At 30.4% G+C, this 21,028-nt stretch overlaps 1 protein-coding gene across 9 annotated transcripts in view; it reads left to right on the forward strand.

Annotated features, from left to right (window-relative positions):
* LOC126740062 (uncharacterized) overlaps positions 1–21,028 on the forward strand; it is a 313,797-nt gene that overhangs the window by 248,709 nt on the left and 44,060 nt on the right. For all 9 annotated transcript variants that reach the window (XM_050445920.1, XM_050445914.1, XM_050445915.1 and 6 more), the window contains 2 exons: positions 20,047–20,164; positions 20,221–20,407. In XM_050445920.1, the coding sequence (XP_050301877.1) occupies positions 20,047–20,164; positions 20,221–20,407 (305 nt within the window). The remainder of the gene's footprint in view (positions 1–20,046; positions 20,165–20,220; positions 20,408–21,028) is intronic.

Consider the following 21,028-nt stretch of genomic DNA (forward strand, 5'->3'; position numbering starts at 1 on the left):
CTAGTATTAAAGTATTCGGTGGAGGAAGTTTCCGTTTCGTCTAATATTGTTTTAAGTTTATATATTTATTGTTCTATGACTATAACTATATAAAATTGCAAATGCCGCTGGGCATTTTATAAATGAAATTAATCTTGATATATTTAAAATTGCATTCTACTTACCGATGCTTAATAGCCGTAGATTGGATTGCCAGACTATGGATATCTTTCTCGATGAACCGTAAATCCGTAAGAATTTAGCTGTACCCACTCTTTTCTTATATTTTGTCACCAAAATAACAATTATATGATATGCTATAATCATGCTACATAAATTATGAGTTTGTATACTTATGCTTATACTAATTTCGAATACTTTTGATGAATTTTATTTATGTTTATATTTTGATACTTTTATTCTTATCTCTATATTTTATTTTCATTTTGGAACGGGTCTCCCACCAGATTTACTTTAAATATTAAAATACAATTTTGTGTACATTTTTATAAAAATGCCTAGAGGCACCTACTAGTGATATCTTCTATCACTATAATACATTTTTAAATTCTTTATCACAAAACGACAAAAAAGGTATTACCGTCTAAAATTTTTAAATATTATGCTTCAAGAAATCCAAATAGGTGTACAAATGCGGCACCTTTGAAGGTAATTAGCCTTGGTCGACTACCGTTGTCCATCGTCAATTTTTTCCACAGTATCTATAATGTATGCACATTTAATTATCTCTGATATTTATATGGAAATGTAAAAGGAAAACGATGCAACGATGAATTGCAGGAAGATGACAATATAAATTTACGGTTATTCCTGACTTTACGAGTTATTATCGATTTAAGTAACAATTTTATTAACCACCGGTTAATATGGTGTATATTAGCTATATATTATGCTTATTTAATTTTTTCTTCACAGTGGATTAAAATAAACTTTATATGCATATTAAATGGTTTTGGTCTATCTAAACTAGACGCATGTACCACCCAGTATATGCATTTAAATCTGCCCGTAAGGGTTTTGCAGAAAACATAATTAAGAATTAAATGCCTTTATATGCCGCGCCGGTCTTATTCACCCACACCCACAGCCTCTAATCAACTAACTATATCTTAACCAAGGTTCCTTTAGGGGAGGTCTCTCATACATATTGCTAGTATGTTTTCCGACTCTACCGTATAGAATCCATTTATTTTTTTCATTTTTCTAGCGAAAGAGAAGAGCGTTGTCAGGTGAAATTATTATTAAAAGGAGTTTATTGGGTAATCGTGAGTGTACGTACGATAGAGGATGTTTTGAAATTTAAATTGCCAGCAAGTAGTTTTTAGCAGGCATTGTTCTAACGTCTCTAGGTTTACTTGATATTTTTTAGGTTAGTAACCTCTTCTGGCTTATACAAAAGCAAATGACCCCGCACATACTTATGTAATATAGTTTTGATAAAAGTGATTATCATTGCAATATATGTTATTAGCTTATGAGCTCCTAATCCATAGTGATAATAGGCCTTAGACCCTTACTTATATAATATTTTTCTCTATAAGACCTAGTTTTGCTATTACACTATTTTTATTAATCAGTTGCACATCTCTGGCTTAAAAATATGCAGAGGCTATTTTATTTAGTATATGCCAATATCAATCAAGGGAATCTGCTATCACGGTGTATACCATTTAGCAATTATTGGTTACATTGATTCTCTAAGTAAAGGTTTTATAATGTTTTGATGGTGCCACCAAATGTAATTCGAAATAATATTTAGGACATGCATAGTGAATATAATGGACGAAAGTCACCTTTATATTGTCATTAGAGTAGTATCATTGTAGTTAGGCGTTATTGTTGATTCTATTGCTGGAATTAAAAAACAGAAATTCATAATATATTGCTGGATATCATAGAAGCAAAAATGTCACTGTTTTTGCAATTAATGATGCCCTTCTGAGGGTTATATTCTATGGTGATATTTAATTTTATATTTTTAGAGATATATTTGCAACAAAAAAAACTTAATTTTATTTCTAAATTTTATACTTTTTAACTCGTTATCTTTACAGAGCTCTCTTGATTTTTTTTCTCCTTTGATTTTTGACTTAAAACTAGTAAATAAATAAAATTGCACAATAATATTCCTGTGGTAAAAAAACCAAACTTTCTTCTGCTGTAGTATTACTTGGTTTTTTACACGATCAATAAAACATTTTTATTGATCGACTGACCATGAGGCAAAAAAGTACAACTCTATTAAAAATTGAAAAAATGTGATCATTATTTTGATATTTTATCAAGACTAATAAGCTTTTTTTGAATAATGGAGGTCCCCCGCTTATTTGCTTTAATCATTAATCTCTTACACCATAAACCAACCAATGTCGCACGTAAAATCTATTCTGTCATCTATTGTTATCATAAATCATATGATCAAATGAGGAAGCAGTTTTGATGCATTTGTATCCATATTCAATTTTTTGGTAAAAGTATTACGATACGACTTTATTGAAAGGATCATTTTATTTCCAAGTTTTCTAACAGTAAGTTGATACAGGCAGATCGCCTGTATTAAAAATTTCTTGATTGTGAATATCATCATTCGATAATTCGATGAAGTAGAACATTCGACATTTGGAATGTATATTTGCTTGTTAAGAATTAGAAATTTCGTTAAAAATTTTTACCAGGTTTACGTAAAATTTTATATTTTATTGTTGCTTCCAAATATGCCACGTCGCAAAAAATATACTGGAATCTAAGATGAATTGCAATCAAATTACAATGACGCAAGAAAGAACAACAATATAATAGTTCATAAAAAGCAGGCTTCTTAAACGTGTAACCCTTTTTTATTCTTCAACCTGAAGACTTTAAACAGGGTTAAGTCATCTTCAGCAAGTCAGTCAAATCAAGCCATTTACAGCTAACAATATTATTTTAAGCTGGTATCCTTGAAGATATTTGGTAGTGGTAGTGGTCATGAGGAGCAATATGTAATTTATACAGCCTGGTTTAACAAAACTCCACATTTTATGACAAATGTACCAGTTTCATTTTGGGCATTAAAATCAAAAAAGCAAATACGTGTCTTGACCTTTTTAAAAAGCAAACCTAAAAACTTCATATTTATCCGATGAATTAAATCAATCCCCAAAAGCTTTACCATTTCAGTTAGTCAAAGAATCCGATCAAGGGCAAGATACTCTGGAGATAGTCGAAGAACGTGAGATAAGATAAGAAGGACATAGGCTAAGCCTTCAGCCTTTCTTACCAGATAATTATTGCACCTAAAGAAATGCGCAATCTGGCTATTGACGGATATTTTAACCAGACAGTGGCACTTCTCAGTGACTCTTTTTTTTATCGGTAAAGAAATTCTTTATGAACACCGGTAGTTTCTAAACCCTCTGTAGTATAGCACTCCGTATCCGGTTACCCACTAGAGCCTGCTAGGTGATACCAAGTTGGTTCCCTGCACTGCGGTCTGCTCTATTGCAGACCTATTATACCCTATTGATTATTTCCCCATGTTTTATATGGTAGAGTCGTTTCTGTTGCTTCTAGGAAGTCCAGTATTTTGCCCAGTGGTGTAGTTCTTATCCTCTTTGGCGAAGGTTTGCCTTCATCCAGGAGTGTCACCCTGGTCTAGTTGAATTCTTTGCAGAAGCATAGAATGTAAAGAGCTGTTTCTTTCACAACCATTACTTAGCGATGTATCTACTTTCCGAGTCTATGTAGGTGTTTTCTGCAAAGTGTTGTTGTTGCACTTTTAGCAGTTGTTGCCTCGAGTGGCTCAGTATGTTCTCACCCTTCCCAAAAGTTGTTTGGAGAGTTCCAGCTTTGGCAGTTATTTCCAGTAGTTTTTTGGTCTAACCAGTATCTAATATCCCTTATCTAGGTTTTATGGCAGATACAGCACGGTGGTTCTGGATCTATAGATCTAAGTTTAATTACCCTGCTTACAGTGCCATAGTTATCTGTATTCTGTGATAGGATTATCTCTGGTCTTTACTACATCGAGTGTTGATATTCACATTAAAAAAATCATGACACAGGCAATTTCAAAATACTTTAAATAAATATGAAATATGCTTCCAGAATTGCTTCCTCATTTGATCATACTTTTCATGATCACAATAGATGACAGAGTAGATTTTATATAAGCTTGGCTGTTATAGGTTTACATAAATTGGGTTATGGTAAGAAAAATTAATCATCAGAGTGAATAGGCAAGGAATCTCTTATAATAAATTAAATGCTCATTTCTTAGAGTTTAATAAAGTTGTTCTTTTGCCTCATGGTTAAGTCAAACAGTATAAATATGTTTTGAGGTAAATATTGAGCTGAGAGAATTGAACTAAAGTTGTTTGCCAGCGACTTTTTGGCTTCCTTATCACACCATTCTTATTGAGACAATTTTAATTTAAAATTAAACGCTGTCTTACCATCCAAAACCTTACTTCAATAAAACAAGTACATTTTTTAATACAGTTTTAGATAATATATTTTTTTAATTATACAAAAGTTAAAGAGCATTAAGTAAAAAGTTTACTAAAGTGAAAACGCTACTACAAATATATTTATTCGAATTATATTCAGCGAAAGGGTATTCTTTAGAGGAGACAAGAGTCCGTAAATTAAAAAATAAACATTTAAGAAATTAAATATTATTATAAAGGATGTTCCAATATGAACTCAAGATTTTAATTGCGCGCCATGTGTAACAGTCATAATATCATATGATTATGACGTGACAGATCGAAGGTTGACACATGACAGAGGTCTTTCGAGGATAAAGGTCATAACACGTCAATTCGTCGTCGGGCACAAGAATTGGATATTTCACTAGGCATTCCTCAGCGAATTCTCATTAAAGATTTAGCGCTACATGTCTACAAAATCTAAGTGACTCAGCAGCTTCTGCCAGCAGACCATCAGAGACCAACAGAGAAGAGAATTCACCAATTGAATGAGGCCCATTTTCACCAAGAAGCTTTTATTAATATGCAAAACTGTCGCATTTGAGGCTTCCATTTGAAAATCCAGGAATGATTTATCAGAAATCGCATCTTTAACGTATCACTGAAGTGGTTGTGCATTATGGTCTAGAGGAATAATTGTAAAAATGGTGAATGGCAAACGTTATCGTGTTATGATAACTATGAGCTCTGAGCTAGTTTCTTGTGTCTCATTTAGAACCTATGTTCTTGACGACATGTGGTTCCAGCAGAACGTTGCTACAAATCATACACGACTTCTGGCTGTGGGGTTATCTGAAATCACAGAATTATGCCAATAGGTCTGCAACCATCAAAGCATTGAAAGCCGAAATAAGACGTTTCTGTTTTTTAATTCCAGCAATAGAACCTACAAAAATGTCCGACTACATATAATGAAAGGACTCTACTGATCTTCGTAGAATTATATTCCTCATGCATGCTCTAAATATTATTTCGAATTACATCTGATGGTACCATCATATGTACTATAGATATAACTACTTGCTTAAAAAAATAAGAAAATAAAAGAAAATGACAATACTTATATAAAACAAAGAACAGGATGCAAAATAACAATGACCTGATTGATCTTTTAATTCTATAACTATTAGCTTATAAAAAAAGCTTAATGAAATAGGTAAAAATTAGCTTAATAAAAAGTAGAATTATTGTTTCCGCTCAATAAATTGACATTTTTTGACGTTCTGTTTTGACGGTTCGACAACAATAGAAACTTGTAATGCAATTTTCGATTTCTGCAATGTAATTACCTTAGTGTGTTTTTTACGGATCCATGTAATTCTTTAAGATAATAGTTCGAGATTGTCATACCTATTGTAACGGAAAATAGATATAAATATTTAAGGAAGGTTTTTAATCGATAACATGGATTTCAAAAAAAAACCTTTTTAAGTTATTGGAATATGTTTAAGCATTATAAAGACGCTTTAGATGCATATTGCTAAAATCAAATTAAATTTTTTTTTTGGTCATTTTATAATCTTTATTCTTTTCTTATAATGTGAATTGTTATCGCACTGCTAAATATAATGTTGTATTGAATGGTTTTTCGACAATCCCAAGGAAAAAACCTGGTAAGTAATATTTATAACAAAAAATAGATTCTGGCTTATAGTTTAGGTTTTTTTTATAAAACTGTATTTTAGGAATTACTAAATAATGTTGTAGAATTCGAAAAACTGAAAGATTAAAATAATGGCTCAAAAAAGCCACTAAAACCCGTTCTTCGGCTTTTTTGCATGAAATGAAAAGACTGCGGCACTTTTAACAATTTGAGAAACATTTTTTCACATAATTAAAAATCAATAATATCCAATGCTGTTGCCTTGATAAAATTGTTTTTTAAATAGTTTTTTGGTATTTCTTCCAAACGCATTTATCATGTTCTTTTTTCAGCTATTTGTGTATAAATTAAAACTAAATTATTTATGTAAAAGAATAACTATCACCTGTTTTCTCTTTCATATTATTTAATTTTATTATATAAAAAATTTAATTGTATTTAATATTAATATATGTTTTGCTATGAAAAAATAATTCCCAACAATGTCTGCATGATCTGAAGTTAAAAATGCAAAAACGCCGCTTTTTACGTCGGCTTTTCCTTTTTTTTACCAAGCATACTTATTCTGCACAATATAAAGGATAAACATGCAATAATAAACAACTTATAAATAATTTATGCTTCATTTGCCTTATAACGATGAGGTCAATGTCATATTAAGATTGTATATTAAATAATTAATATTCTTAACGCAGCTTTCTCGTACAAAAGAACACAGAAACGCATTTATTTTATTTAATTAGTTCTTCCTTCCGTTTGGGTGGGATCACTTGTCTTGTGCCGAAAGCAGTAACATATTTTAGATAAATACGTGAGATTAATAATTAAATTTTAGGTAAAAGTTTATATTTACACTTTAAACGTATTCTGTAATAAAAATATCCAGACGATTTAAAACAATATCTAATATTCCCATCAAGTCTGAACTGGTTTTTGCAGAAAAAACTTATACTATTTATCTTGCTCTTACGACTACCATTCGCATGCAGTGTCATTTACCCTAACATTTTTTATGTGTTTGTATTTGCGGCTACCTCATCACGTTTGCATATTAAACATAGTTAAAGTGGCAAACGTGAGAATCAATTTGTATTGTTAATGAAGCCGCCTACAGTGCTACTCTCTGATGGTAGCGAGTGTTAAAAACCAGTACCTTAAACAAACTGTGTGTGGCACGAGGCCTTAATTACATTATTAGTAAAAATGGTAACTTTGATATTTTTCAAAATAAACTTGAAAGGTTTTACAAAGTAGAAGGCTTAGTATTTTCTTGGTTTTGAATTCACTTACCTCATTTATTACATTAACCTCACTTGAATTCAAGTTCTATCTAAAATTTTATTTTATTTGGGGCTACTTTAAGTTGCTGACTCAAAGTAAGATCACACATATCTCGTAAATTTTTGAACCAAGATATTCTTTTTTTTTTTCCTGACTTTTTTATCTTTTTTTTCATTATGTTTTGTGGTAGCGACTACTTTGACGCCATGATTACTTTGGAAATGAATAGTATTTATAAATTCTTTTTTTTAGCATGTTAATTACTTCTTTGGCAATGCAATTCTGTTTTCTGATTATCATCAGTCTGCGCCAATAACACTATCTCTTAAAACCTTTAGGTCAATTCATTTATTTCTTACTTAGCGTCCAAGGTTCCAAGCCGTAGTAGAGTTAAAAAAAAAACTAGTATTTTAAATAAATAAATAATGGCTTTATTATACCAAAATGTGGAAAGGCAAAGTCTAGCCTATAGCCAATCAACTTAACCTCTAATTACATGAACAAAAATATGCAGATCGTGTTATCTTGAGCTACGTATTACCCAAAATAATGGCAACACCGCTTGGTTGCAGCTTGCAGGCGGCGGAATTTTTCGTTTTTTTTTTTGAACCGGAAGTCAGCAGACTTCACTTTGCTGTGTTACTGCACGTTGAATTAATAATTTTTGAGCGTTATTTTTGTTTTTTTTTCACTATGGCTGTTTATACCCCTTCCGAAAGAGTTCAACTAATTAAATGGTTTTATGGAGGCAATTCGGCAGTACAATGTAGAGATTTGTTTTTAGTGACATTTGAGAATAGACCGATTCCTTGTGCAAAAACGGTTTTAAATGTGGTTACAAATTTTGAGACATCTTTTTGTCTCTTTCAACTTTCTCCACTGGCGATCTTAAATAGCGTCCTAGATCTCCAGATTTGTCTCCAAATGACTTTTATCTATGGGGTTACCTTAAGCAGACCATTTACAAGCATGCATTTAGTAGGCCAACAAATTTAGAGGAGTTGCGAAATAAAATTGTCGAAGGTGCCAATTCCATTTTACCTGAAGCTCTTTTGCAGGTGCGAAATAGCTTTTACGATAGGTTAAGTTTTTGTTTAGCGAAAGAAGGCGGTTTATTTGAGCCTTTTATTTAAAAAATTATATGTTGTTAAGTTTGTTTATTAGAGTTTTATTTCTGATTTTTTATTAAATTTTTATTAGAGTTGATATTTTATTTTTTATTAGAATAACGTTTTAATTTTCATTATGCAAAACACAGCATATTAAACATTTTAAGATTACAATTCTATGCGGGTTTTACACATTGTCATGTTAATATTTTAAAAATGCCTGGATTTTCGCGTAATATTTTGGGACATTTTGTCGTCAAACGACGCAGCTCCCACGAAAGTCAGATAATCCCGTCCTCGGGCCGGCCGGGGTGGTGCTCTGTCGCAGACACTCGTACACGCGCGACGTTGCAAAATTTCGCATCTATGCGGTTTCCTATAAGTAACGAACGAAAACCCGATCTGTATAACAAACTACATAGGTAGCAGTTATAGAAAGAAGATAATAGAAAACCCGTGAAATCCATGAAATCTATCTTGAGTTGCAAAATAAGCAATGACATAAAATTAAAGACGAAAAAAAAATGTACACATTTTCCCTTTAAATTATAAGGAGATCATCTGTAACGTGAGAAAATGCGACCTTGATTTTACTTTAACACCAGCAATGGACATGCACTTAAATAAATTCGGAAGTAGACATTATACACCGAAACAGCATTAAAAAGAAAACATCCGTGAAATAAGACAGAATGAAAACGAGGAGCCGATAATTTACTTATACATCTTAGATTGACGTCATGCACATCTCTTCGAAAACTTAATTTTTCACGAAGGGAGAATCTACCAAGCAATCGATGCATAAAAACGGCCAATTGATGAACATAAAGATTCTCTATATGCAACCATCTAAGAGTACACATTTTTTCTGAAACTCTGTCATATTTTCTTAAGATAAAAATAAATCTACAGTACTGATTTTGAAGCTTCTGCAAAGGGTACAGGGTGACTTTATCTAAAGAAGGAACATAAACAATGTTACAGTAGTTCATAATACGGAGTAGTACTCCGTATCTCGGACTAGGACTCGCATAATTTCTTGCGTACTTTGTAGTTAAAATACTTCTATTAGCGTACAATGGATTGAGAGGATTTTTTAATTACGTCAGAAACGTTCATCTCAAATCTCAAGTTTTTCTCAAAAATTACGTTTTTTAATGTTATCAGCTATTTTTAACTGCGTTCTCCCACAAATAGTTGTAGATTATCCAAGACAATTTTATTCTTATTTTTAAAAAAAAACACATTACAGAACACTTGCTAGGATTTAATTTTAATTTATTTCTTTACGAGAAAGTTGAAATACATGACAAATCTTTATTTATTCTACTACAACCCTCAATACGTCATCAGCTTTAAAAGAATAATAAATTTGCGTATTATCCGCAAAGCCCTGAATACTGCAATATTTAACAACATTATACATATCTGATTTGTACATTAGAAATAAGATAGGTCCCAATACAGATCCTTGTGGTACCCTGGAACTTATATAAGAGCAGTTTGACTGAGTTTGATTTTCTAATACCACCCGTTGCTTTCTTTCAGAAAGATAAAGAAGACCGACCTAAATAAGTTGAACGAATTATTATCGAATCCATAGTAGATCAATTTTGCTAAAAGCAGGCTGTGATCCAACGTATTAAAAGCTTTAGAAAAGTTAAGCAATACGAGCGCCGTAGTATCACCTCTATCCAAAGCCTCAATGATTTCTTGAGTAACTTTTAACAAGGAAGATTTTTAGCATTGATTATAAATTATATGGCTTTTTAAAATGTAAGACTTATTCTTGGTCTTAGTCTTAAGACCAATACGCGTAGCAAAAAATCGTAAACACAATTTATTTCCCTCTTTTTCAGCAGTTGAAAAGACTAGCATTTATATATGCGTGATTTTATCTCTGGTTTTTGAACTTTAAGTTCTGTCACTTAGCTGACCAAATTCTATCTGCTTCTTAAAAATTAATTTTGTGTGATTATATTTAATGTACTTTTTTTAGATTTATCCTTACATCATAGAATTTGCATTTATCATTAAGTTTTTTGAGGTAGTGTTTGAACATTCTGAACATTTATCTGTTCTAATGATTATGGCAGCTGAAAATCGTAGTCTTGCCCAAAATTTGTCATCAACTTTAAAGTTTCAGATTTGCTGTGACTCTAGTACTCCTACTTTTATCTACTATACCTATATTTCCACAAGCTTGAAATGTTGGATCTTGTCAAAAGTTTTCTCAAAGCCTATGAAACATGTATACAGATCTTCACTTTATCAATTTAGGAATCATTTCAAGAAATTTTTGTACGTTTACTTCAAACACAGCTTCTCTGTTACCTATTTTAAATCCTAACTGATAATTTCAGAATCAACTTTGACAAATATTGTTGTTAGTACCCCTAAGAAAAACTTTAAGAATATCATTAGAGTAATAGTTTAATTTAACATAGGGTCAATTTTTTGGAATAGTTTCCCTTGAGTTTATTTTCGTAAAAGAATTAAAAAATGCAGTTAGTTAAAGCTTTAGTTTTTTAGTTCTGAGTGCATACAAGGGCTAATAGCAAATAGGAATTTTGCAAAAAAATTGCTTTTTTTTATATAAAGTGAAGTAGACTTCGCTACCTATTCTTTGAAATAAGTGCTGTGAGCAATGGCAAACGATACGTAACAGGTCTGTACTATATTAAAATTACGGTTTTCTGTTTTTCGACGGTGTAGATAGGTAGAGAGGCAAATATGAACATAAAAACTCACACCAGTGGTATGTACTTTCAAGAAGCCGCGTTTAGTAAATCATGGATCAAGTGTAGTTATTATCCTTTAGTACTTCTGAACAAGCATAAAATATGTGTAACTTAAAAAAATTTACCTTGTTGTAAGAATAACTAAAGTTCCGGTGTACAGTGACCACGGTTTTTTTTCTTGTCATGCCGTTTTTTCATTAAAGGTTGTCGTCCACATTTCGAATGCGTGCCTATCTCGTGCCAAATGCAGAACAGCTTTTTAACATTCATTTCTGTCCGGTCTTTTGTATTACGAATCTAGTATTTTTTATATCTTCCTATTCCCTTCTTCCCCTTCATTCTTCCCCTATGGTTTATTTGATATCAAGATTTGTCCTTGATATCAAGTGACGTGATTGGGTGGAACGCTTTACAACTTTTATCTTTACATTTTAATTTCATTTATTTTCATAAAAAAGCAAAGAAGTTATGCGGTTTTCCTTTATCCTGAGCTAGTTGGTATACGGGATGTCCCGTAATTAATTTGAGATAGGTTTATTTATTATATCTACTTGACATCAAAACAAAACGTTGATAATTTCAACAACGCGTACTTATCAAAACTTCTTAAATATAGTTTTTTTTTGCTCCCCAATGTGCGTATAAGGACATCAAAAAAAATGTTATGACCATTTTAAATCTCCTATGTTGTTGTATGAGGCGCCATCTAGTGGTAGTGGTAAAATAAATGCCATATTAATAAGAGTTCATCAAATTCTATTTCAACCTGGCCAAAAGATTCTGAAATATAACATAATATATCTTTTAAAATATTAGCTTAAACATTCTGAAGAACGGAAAACATAAGCCGCATTAAGCTCAAAAGCTTTATTTTGACGCAAGGAATCATATATTAACCAGTATTCAATTAATTACAGGAAACACACTGTATAGAGAAGAAATATGAATCAAAAAATACATTAGACTAGAAAAATACTTGATCGCGTAACAAAAACTTTTGAAAAGAGAAATAAACAAAAATAGAAGGACACTGGCAGAATGAACCTGAACTTTTTTTTCTGCTAAATACACTTCATGCTCGACTTTAATATTACTACTGCTATTAAGGACTTAAAAATACAATTCAGTACAAGTATGTTTGTCCTGTATTTTCAAATTAAAAAAAAAACAAGGAAATACCATGAATCAAAGCTTATCATTATACAAACAGTTATTTCTATCTAAGAATTAATTTTATCTTTAAAGTAATACTATCTGGCCTCACTATTATGGCATTATCTAAAAATGCATCCATTATATAAATTAAAATACTGGCCTAAAAACCTTAACGCTATAATGTCTCGTTAAAATATGAGTTGGTAATGAATCCGTAGAGACCACCATGTCGCAGTGATTAAAAATGCAACTGCATATAAGTGAAAGAACTATAGTGAAATTATATAATAGTTGCTTAAATTTTGTATCAAATTACATAAAAATATTCCTTTTTATTATTCGCAGGCATATACTTCATTTTATTTGTTATACTCTATTTAAAAAAGGTAGAGAGTATAATATTTAATTTACTAATTTGACAGAAAATGTAAACTTCATTGTGTTTTTTTTATATTGGGTTTATATGATATAAGCCTAATATTTTACTGTTAAGTTTTTACAATTTAAGTATAGAAGGAACTTTATTTAGTTTAGTTAGAACTTATTTAGAAATTAACATTTTTCTGTCAATGCAGCGTTTTTTTTTGCTACTGATAGAAAAAGACCTACTGGATGCGTGTATCCACTTTAAAATATAATATTAGGTTTACTAATATATTTTATATCACCCTACGTATGCCAAATTCAATTTAAAAAAAGTATCTTAATGGACCTACTATACTATACTTCTCATATATTAAGACGTTAATCAATCATTTTTCCAAACTATTAAAAAAAAATCCGACAAAAAGTTCGGTATCCAAAACAAAACGTGTTATCCTAAAATTGATATAAATGTGGTTATCCTAAAGTTGATCAATATTAAAGAAAAGTTTATTTGCTATCTAATACTAAGACATGCATTGTGATGTCCAGATTAGATGTTTTTAATTTTGACAGTTGAGAGACCATAAAAAATAATTAGAACAACTCGCGAAAATAAGTAATTGTTTCTTTATAAAGGAGTTAAAACTGCAGAGAATCTTTGTTCTAGTTTCTAAAAAGTGGAGTTTGTGACTAACTTAACAAAAAAATAATGCCAAAAAAGTTAAAGAAAATTAACATTTACATGATTTTTAAGTAAATAAATACTGCAAATACTGCAAATCTAATCACAGTCCCACATTTTTATAACTTATGGAATAAAAACCTATCAAAAAAAAATCAAGGATAGAAAATTTAGGAAATTTTCATAATTTTATATTTTCTTTGTTTTTTTGTTTTAATTACATTTAGAATAGTAACTTTCTGCTATTATTTCTATTATTTAAAGTGATTTTATTACGTTAAATTAAAATGACATTATTAATAGAAAAATACATATATCTAATATTTGTTTGTTAAAACTTTCATTACCCATAAAAATACCTTTTTCCGGATACACTTCCTAGTAAATTTACAGCTTTATTTAACTTAATGAATGAATGATTAAGACAGTAATTAACATCGCATGTTTAATAAAGACCATAATAAAGAGATCTTTCTTGAATACTAAATCATGGTTTAAGCTTCTCTACACGTTTAACTAAACTTTATCACCTTAATTCAAAATTATAAATTCACCAATTAAATCAAATCGTAAATATTATTCATGGTAGACAAACATGAGGCATCTAACCCAGATAACACGTCAGGGATGGCACCCAAGTCCGTTATAAAAGGAAATGGCACGAAGGGGTCACTAAGGGCGCCGCCGCGCCTTTTACCCGAGTTACTGAGGCCAGCTGGATCACCAGACCCGGGTCCATTGCATTGCATTGAAGCATCATCATCTGCCTAGAGCGTGGCAAGTGCGGATTGTTTATGTGGGAACTAGGTCTGAGGCAGTGTCGTAGAATTTTTCTGCCTGCATCGAGATTTATAGCATGCCAAAAACGTTTAGTAATAAATTGGTGTCGATCATGCTGGTAAATGTGATGTACGTACATAAGTATATAAAATATATTTTATTGACGGCCGGTTTCGCTTTATAATTGCATAGTTGGGTGTATAGAGACTTATCGACATACTTAATTGTTTCTTATTACTGAAATCCGTGTCGCAAAACTTTGTTGTGAAGATTTCCTTGTAATTAGTTATATCCGCTATAGGAAGCATAAATACTTACCTGATTATATGATCTTTACTTTACTATAAAGTGGAACCTAACCTTCGTTTTTCAAAATAATTATTTCAATTTTTATGGACAGTTTTACCAACAAGTTTTTAGATTAGGTATGTGTAATTGTTTATTACCTATCTGCTCCGACATCATTGTAAGTGAACTTCAAAAAATATGCATTAATCAATTACGTTTTAAATTACCTTAAATTCTTCCAACGATACATCGATGACCTTATTACTAGCGTGCCTGCTGACCAAATTGGTGTTCTTAATAGTTTTCGTTCAAAACTGCAAGTAACGATCGAAATAGAGTTTAACAACTCAATCCCTTTCCTTGACATTTTATTTACTAGAACTAACCAATATATAATAAAAACAGATTGGTACTAAAAACCAACACTCTCAGAAAGTTTTTTGTAACTATAATTTTAGTCACTTTTTCAGAAAAAAAAATGTTATAAAAAAATTGTACACTATAATATAATACCTTGTACATGTGAGTCCGCAGTCATATCTATCCAAAAAAAAATCATAACAACAAACCTTAACCTTTTTTCTTTCTGATATCAAGAATTGATAAAAAGATTAGCTGCTTGATATAATTGTTTCATAGTTATTGCATAATTTCATCTTTCAACATAGATGGTTATACCAAAATAAAAGAAAGAAAAATTGACATAAGAAAAATTCAAAGCATGGAAGGACCTATGAATTTCTTGTATTAATTATGATATAACAATTATTTTTATTAACGAGGACGATCTACAATATACATAATATATAAGTAAAGCGCGGATTTATTTAAATAATGCCATACGTAATTTCTGATGGCTAAGCTAATTTGAACATACATACATATGAACTACAAGAAATGAAGCCCTTTGGTAATTTTTTTTTCATGCCATTTTGCCTTTTTTTAGTTTTTATGCATATTTTTTATTTGTGCTTATTTTCATGCATATTTGGAGCATTGTGATATATATGATGCATATTTTGCATTTCATGTGCCAACATTTTTTTCCTGATAAATAATCTGATATCTTATTTTAATAACAGGAAAATATTAAGCAACAAATCCCTATCACAAAACTTATTATTCCTTCCTTAATAAATGCCCAACGCTTATCCTTCTGCGGCCATTACGTCGCATCGTGCGTTCTGTTTGGATCAGTTCGGGAATCCCCGAAGGAGAGGCCAATCGAGAAATTCATTGTTTATATTTTGTTAGTGAGGTCAGTGCGTGTAAATATTGTTTATCGTGTAAGAGTTTCGTTCGTATTGCGAATTTACTTGCCGACGTAAGGTATTAAATCCCAGAATTAGCTTTTGAAGTGAGTTATTTATTAACATTTAACAAAAATAATGCCAAAAGCAAAACCAACTGTGAAGGAATGGATAAGAGGCTATTCAGAATTAAAGTATGAAAACAATAAATAGTTTTGCAGAGGTTGTATAAAAACGGTTTTTATTTATTTTGTGTTTTTAAAAAACAGCTCATAAAAGATTATTTTTGCAGATAAATGGCGAAAAAAAAAAAATATACAGCAGCATTTAAAAACTATAAGACATGTAGAAAATTTGAAAAAAATTAAAGATAAATCAACTCAACAACGAACTTTATTGGAATCAATGGCCAACTCATCTACACAGGATGAGCAAAAACAATTTTATTTTGATTTGTGTAAAGTTCTGGTTTCCTGCAATATTCCACTTTATAAACTAAATAGTCAAATATTTAGTTCCTTTTTGCAAAAATACACTGGTAGTCATATTCCAGCCGAATCAACTTTGCGCAAAAACTATATTGATCTAGTTTAAAATAATATAATACAAGAAATTAAAGCAAAAATAGGATGTAAGTACATATGGTTTTGCGTAGATGAAACGACGGATTCATGTGGTCGATACATGGCTCATTTAATGATTGGAATATTGAGCGAAGATAGCTCAAGTAATGCTTTTTATATTAGATCAAAGCAGCTGGACAAAACAAATAATAATACCATTACTAGATTTGTTCATGATGAGCTAACAAAATTCTTTTTGCCAGATCCTATTCCTAGTGAAAAAATATTACTAATGCTCTCTGATGCAGCTGCATACATAGTAAAGGCATATTCTAATTTAAAAATTTTGTATCAACATCTAGTCCATTGTACAGTCTAGCACATGGATTGAATCGAATCGATTGAAGTTCCCTTTGGTAAATAGTTTGGTAAATACAGGAAAAAAGATTTTTGTAAAAGCACCATTAAGAGCTACCCACAGTATACCACTACCCCCTAAACTCATTATTGCAAGATGGAATACTTGGCTGGACGCTGCTTACTATTATGCTAACCATTTTGAATCTTTCAAGGAAATCGTATTAGATCTTTCTGAATCCTCCTCCGAATCTCCAAAAGATCCGAAGTTCCAAAAGATAGTCAAAAATGAAGAACTTAAGCAGAATTTGGCGCTTATTAACACAAACTATAACTTTGTAAGCAATGTCATTACGCAACTTGAAGAAAAGGGTTTTGCTCTAGTCGAGTCTATCAAAAAAATTGAAAATTTTAAAAATGTTTGCTTAAAAGTACATGGTGGACCTGAAAAAATAATTATATTAATGTATACTTAATGAAGTTTTAAACAAAAATACAGGGTATGAAATTTTAAAACAAATTTCAAATGTGATTAAAGGAGATTTTGTTGAAGACCTTGCTATATCTGATGCTGCTTTAATACCGAAATTTAAGTATGCTCCAATTACCAGCGTAGATGTTGAAAGAAGTTTTTCCAGGCATTTAATTCAAGCATCAATCATTTAATCATTCAAGCATGAATAATATGAGCTGATGTTTCTGTTGTAAAAAAGATCATTATTAATGATGCGTTAGTTTATATTATCAAAGTTAGATAAAAACTACCGAAAATTTTTATTGTCTTATTTTATGCCTAGTACATATTTCAGTTTTAGAAGTATTTCATATTGTATTCCTATAGTGCATTTTTTAGTTTTTATGCCATTTTTTGTGCTTATTTTTAATATTTTTATGCTTATAAATCCGCGCTTTATATATAACTGTATATGCAGTTTTTCGTTTTTAATAGAATTTTCCTAATGTTATGTATAGTGACTTTTTGGTTTTTAAATCTGGAAAGTTTAGAAATTATGTAAAGTTTTTTTTTTATTTTGATTAAGTTTTATACCCGCTTTTTTAAAATAATTAATTTTATTTAATTTTATTTTAATTCTATAAAATTGGTTCAATGATTTTTTTGTTTTGTATGTATCTTTTAGAATCCTGTGGATGATCATACAGAGCGAAACCTCGACAAAATATATAATTGATCATCTGAAGAGTTTCTTTGACCTATATCCAACAAAAGCAAAAAATAATTAAACTTATAAACTGAGGTCAAAACTGTCGTAATTAAATAATAAAGGCTGTTGCATTAAACTATCCACATTGTTGGTTTTTAATAGAATACCTAGGAAACATTAAGAGCAAAGAGATTTTTGAGTTCTTAATTTGCTTTTCAAATCGTAAATTAACCTCATATGCGGTAAGTTCTTAAACTTGCCATAACCAACCTTTCATCGTTCCCGCAAAACAACGGATTAAGCTTGCAACAATGTCTTCGTCAAATAAAAGCTTTTTTTACTTGAAACTTATGAGTGTTTTTGACCAGAGCTTATAATTTGGACTATAATACTATAATTATTCTCAAATACATAAGTTCAATGTCATATGGCTAGTAATTAATTATTTAAAGGGCCATTTATAAACTTTACGTTGTAAAACGTCGCATTAAGATTGTAACATTTTTAAAATATTAAAAAATCAAAACATAGGTCACTAACGACTGATTTCATAGATTTTTTTAACTTGCAAACTTTTCTTGATGACTGTACTATTATGGAAGCCCATTACTTTTACTATACGAAATTAAACATCGTAAGTGATAAGATTAATAATTGAAAGATTAATTTATAATCCTGAGGTAATAGCCAACGTCACTGCGCTACTGCTAAACACACCATAAACATTTATGCCATCAAAAAGCTAAGGTTTTCTTGGTTGATATAAACTAATTACGTTTACTAGTATAATCCTGCATTTTGTCATCTAAAAGCCGCTTAATTGGTAAATTTAAAGTTTGCTACAAGCGTACTGCTACTACCTCTCTGACTTAAAAGATAAAATTCGTTTATATTGAACAGCACGATATAAAGGATGGCGTGCAGCAGCACATATTACGAACCACGGTGCAACAATATCAAATTTTGTAGCAATGGGCAGGCGACGTCGTCAAATTGAACTAGAATCACTTACTATAGGAATCAAGTTGTATTGTAAGCTTAGGCATTTGAAGCTATGCTTAGTATTTTAATCCTAATTTATATAAATGAACTAGTAATTTAAAAAAAGAATAAATCAGATTTTATTCTTAATTTTCTGTGGACTAGCTAAAATGCTACGGAATAATTAATTTTCAGATGACATTTAAAAAAAATTTTACAAGATCAGTGTTTGCATTAAAAATGAGTGATATTAAGTGACCACAAAACAAGGACAAAAAGCAGCAAGAAATTTCTAGAATAAGTCCTTAGTAAGTGAGCCGAAGCATCTTAGGGTTAAAGATTTGTTTAACCCCATATTAAACCGACTTTAAAGCTTGAAGCTCAGAAGATCTAAGAAAAACAGTTTGTGAGTAGAACACTTACTTATCCTTTCCATATCCTAATTTTTAGAGACCAAAAACTTATATAAAGAGACTTTTTACCCTGAATACGTGAATTTCGTACACTTAGTACGTGTATTACAAATTATTCTATACAAAACCTCTAATTCGAAATAAATTTTAATATTTGTTGCGTATATACTACAATTAGGTACCAGAGCATCCCATATTTTAGTATGCGATCTTTCGTTGAGCATAATAATTATTATTCCAACTATGTTTGCCTGGACTGCACGCCTAAGTTAATATTTATTAAAAAAAATTAGATTTAATTGTGTTTAATAGTATTGTTAATTTAATATTTTTATACTATCATATGAATTATGTAGGTGATGTGTATTGAATTTAAATCAAAACGGTAGTCCATATCTAAGGGCTTTGTCTGCAGCCGCTTTATCCCGGGTCGGAATAATCGTCATCCATGCGGTTTGTCTGAGACCTTTTTCTCAAGATCACAGAATTTGATTTGCGTTCTTGCCGGAATGCCGGCTCTGTGTTCTAGTAATTTGTTTCTTTTTTAATTATTAATACGAATTTTGCACACTGTTACACGCATGTAAACAAAATACTATATATATAGTATAGTCTGCAAATATTATCAATCCATTTTGATGATCTGGAAACTTTAAATAATCGTTTGATAATATTTTTCATCTTGTTTTGATAAAGCGTCTGTTTTAAACTACGCTTTCCTTAAAGAAAGTCATTCTTTTTTAACTTTACATTAATGCAGTTATTCTACATTTTGTCCAGAATTAAAGTATAAAGATTTAATACTTGTAGTTAAAAACTGGAAATAAATATTCCTTTTTTTTTAGGTACAGTTGATACTAATGGAAGGCCAATAATACTTTGCTACGCAGAATGCATATCCAGGGCAGCCTTAAACAAATATGAAATTGCCAAGCTACTACTCTATTATACCTCAATACAACCGTAAGTCTTTTTAAATTAAAAAAAATTGAAATTAATATTTTAAATATTTTTTTAAGAGATAAAAGTAAAAACAACGGATTCACAGTTCTACTTTTGGCAGAAAACGAGTGTGACTATAAAACCCTTGAATTACTTGATAAGTCCATATGCCTTATTAGGAATTACATTAAGGTTGTCAGATATTTGATCTGGAAACCACATGGATCTTATAAGGAAGAAAGAAGTTTGTCTAGTGAGATCGAGGTAAGACAAAAACATGATTTTTTCAAAATTAGTTTTTTCTAATTTCAAACGTTAATCATAATAATATGTACTATTCATAATATTAAAAGAATATTTGAAGAACCCATAATTAGCTTGACTGACTTGTTAATCCTTTATTGATACACCTACAGACTCAAATATTCACACAACCTACCTATGTCTTATACCATTTTTTTGATTTTATGGCTCACTTAACATATGTACCAAGTTTAAAAAATGATAATGATTTTTACTTGCCAAATAAAATTGTTATTTTATAATTAAATCTTTATGTACTGTTACTTTCGTTTTGCATATGAGGCGTTGCAGGTCATCTTGATTCTCTGGTATGAGGATTGTATCGTCTACATACCATAATACTGTAATGGTCCATCCTAAACCCAGTGCTTATTATCCTAATATTTTCAATGATTTTGTAATATTATATAATTTATAAAAAATAGGTAATCGGGCTTTGATTTGTAAAAAAGTTTAATAAAAAAAATGATCAAAGGTTCATTTGACAGGTTTAATTGATGATTCAAGCCTAAATTTCTTTTTTTGCAGCATTTTACCTGTAGTTTCTGTACAATAAACTAAGATATTTTAAAAACAGTGCCT

This window comes from Anthonomus grandis, chromosome 9 (genome assembly GCF_022605725.1).
Source record: "Anthonomus grandis grandis chromosome 9, icAntGran1.3, whole genome shotgun sequence".
NCBI lineage: Eukaryota > Metazoa > Arthropoda > Insecta > Coleoptera > Curculionidae > Anthonomus > Anthonomus grandis.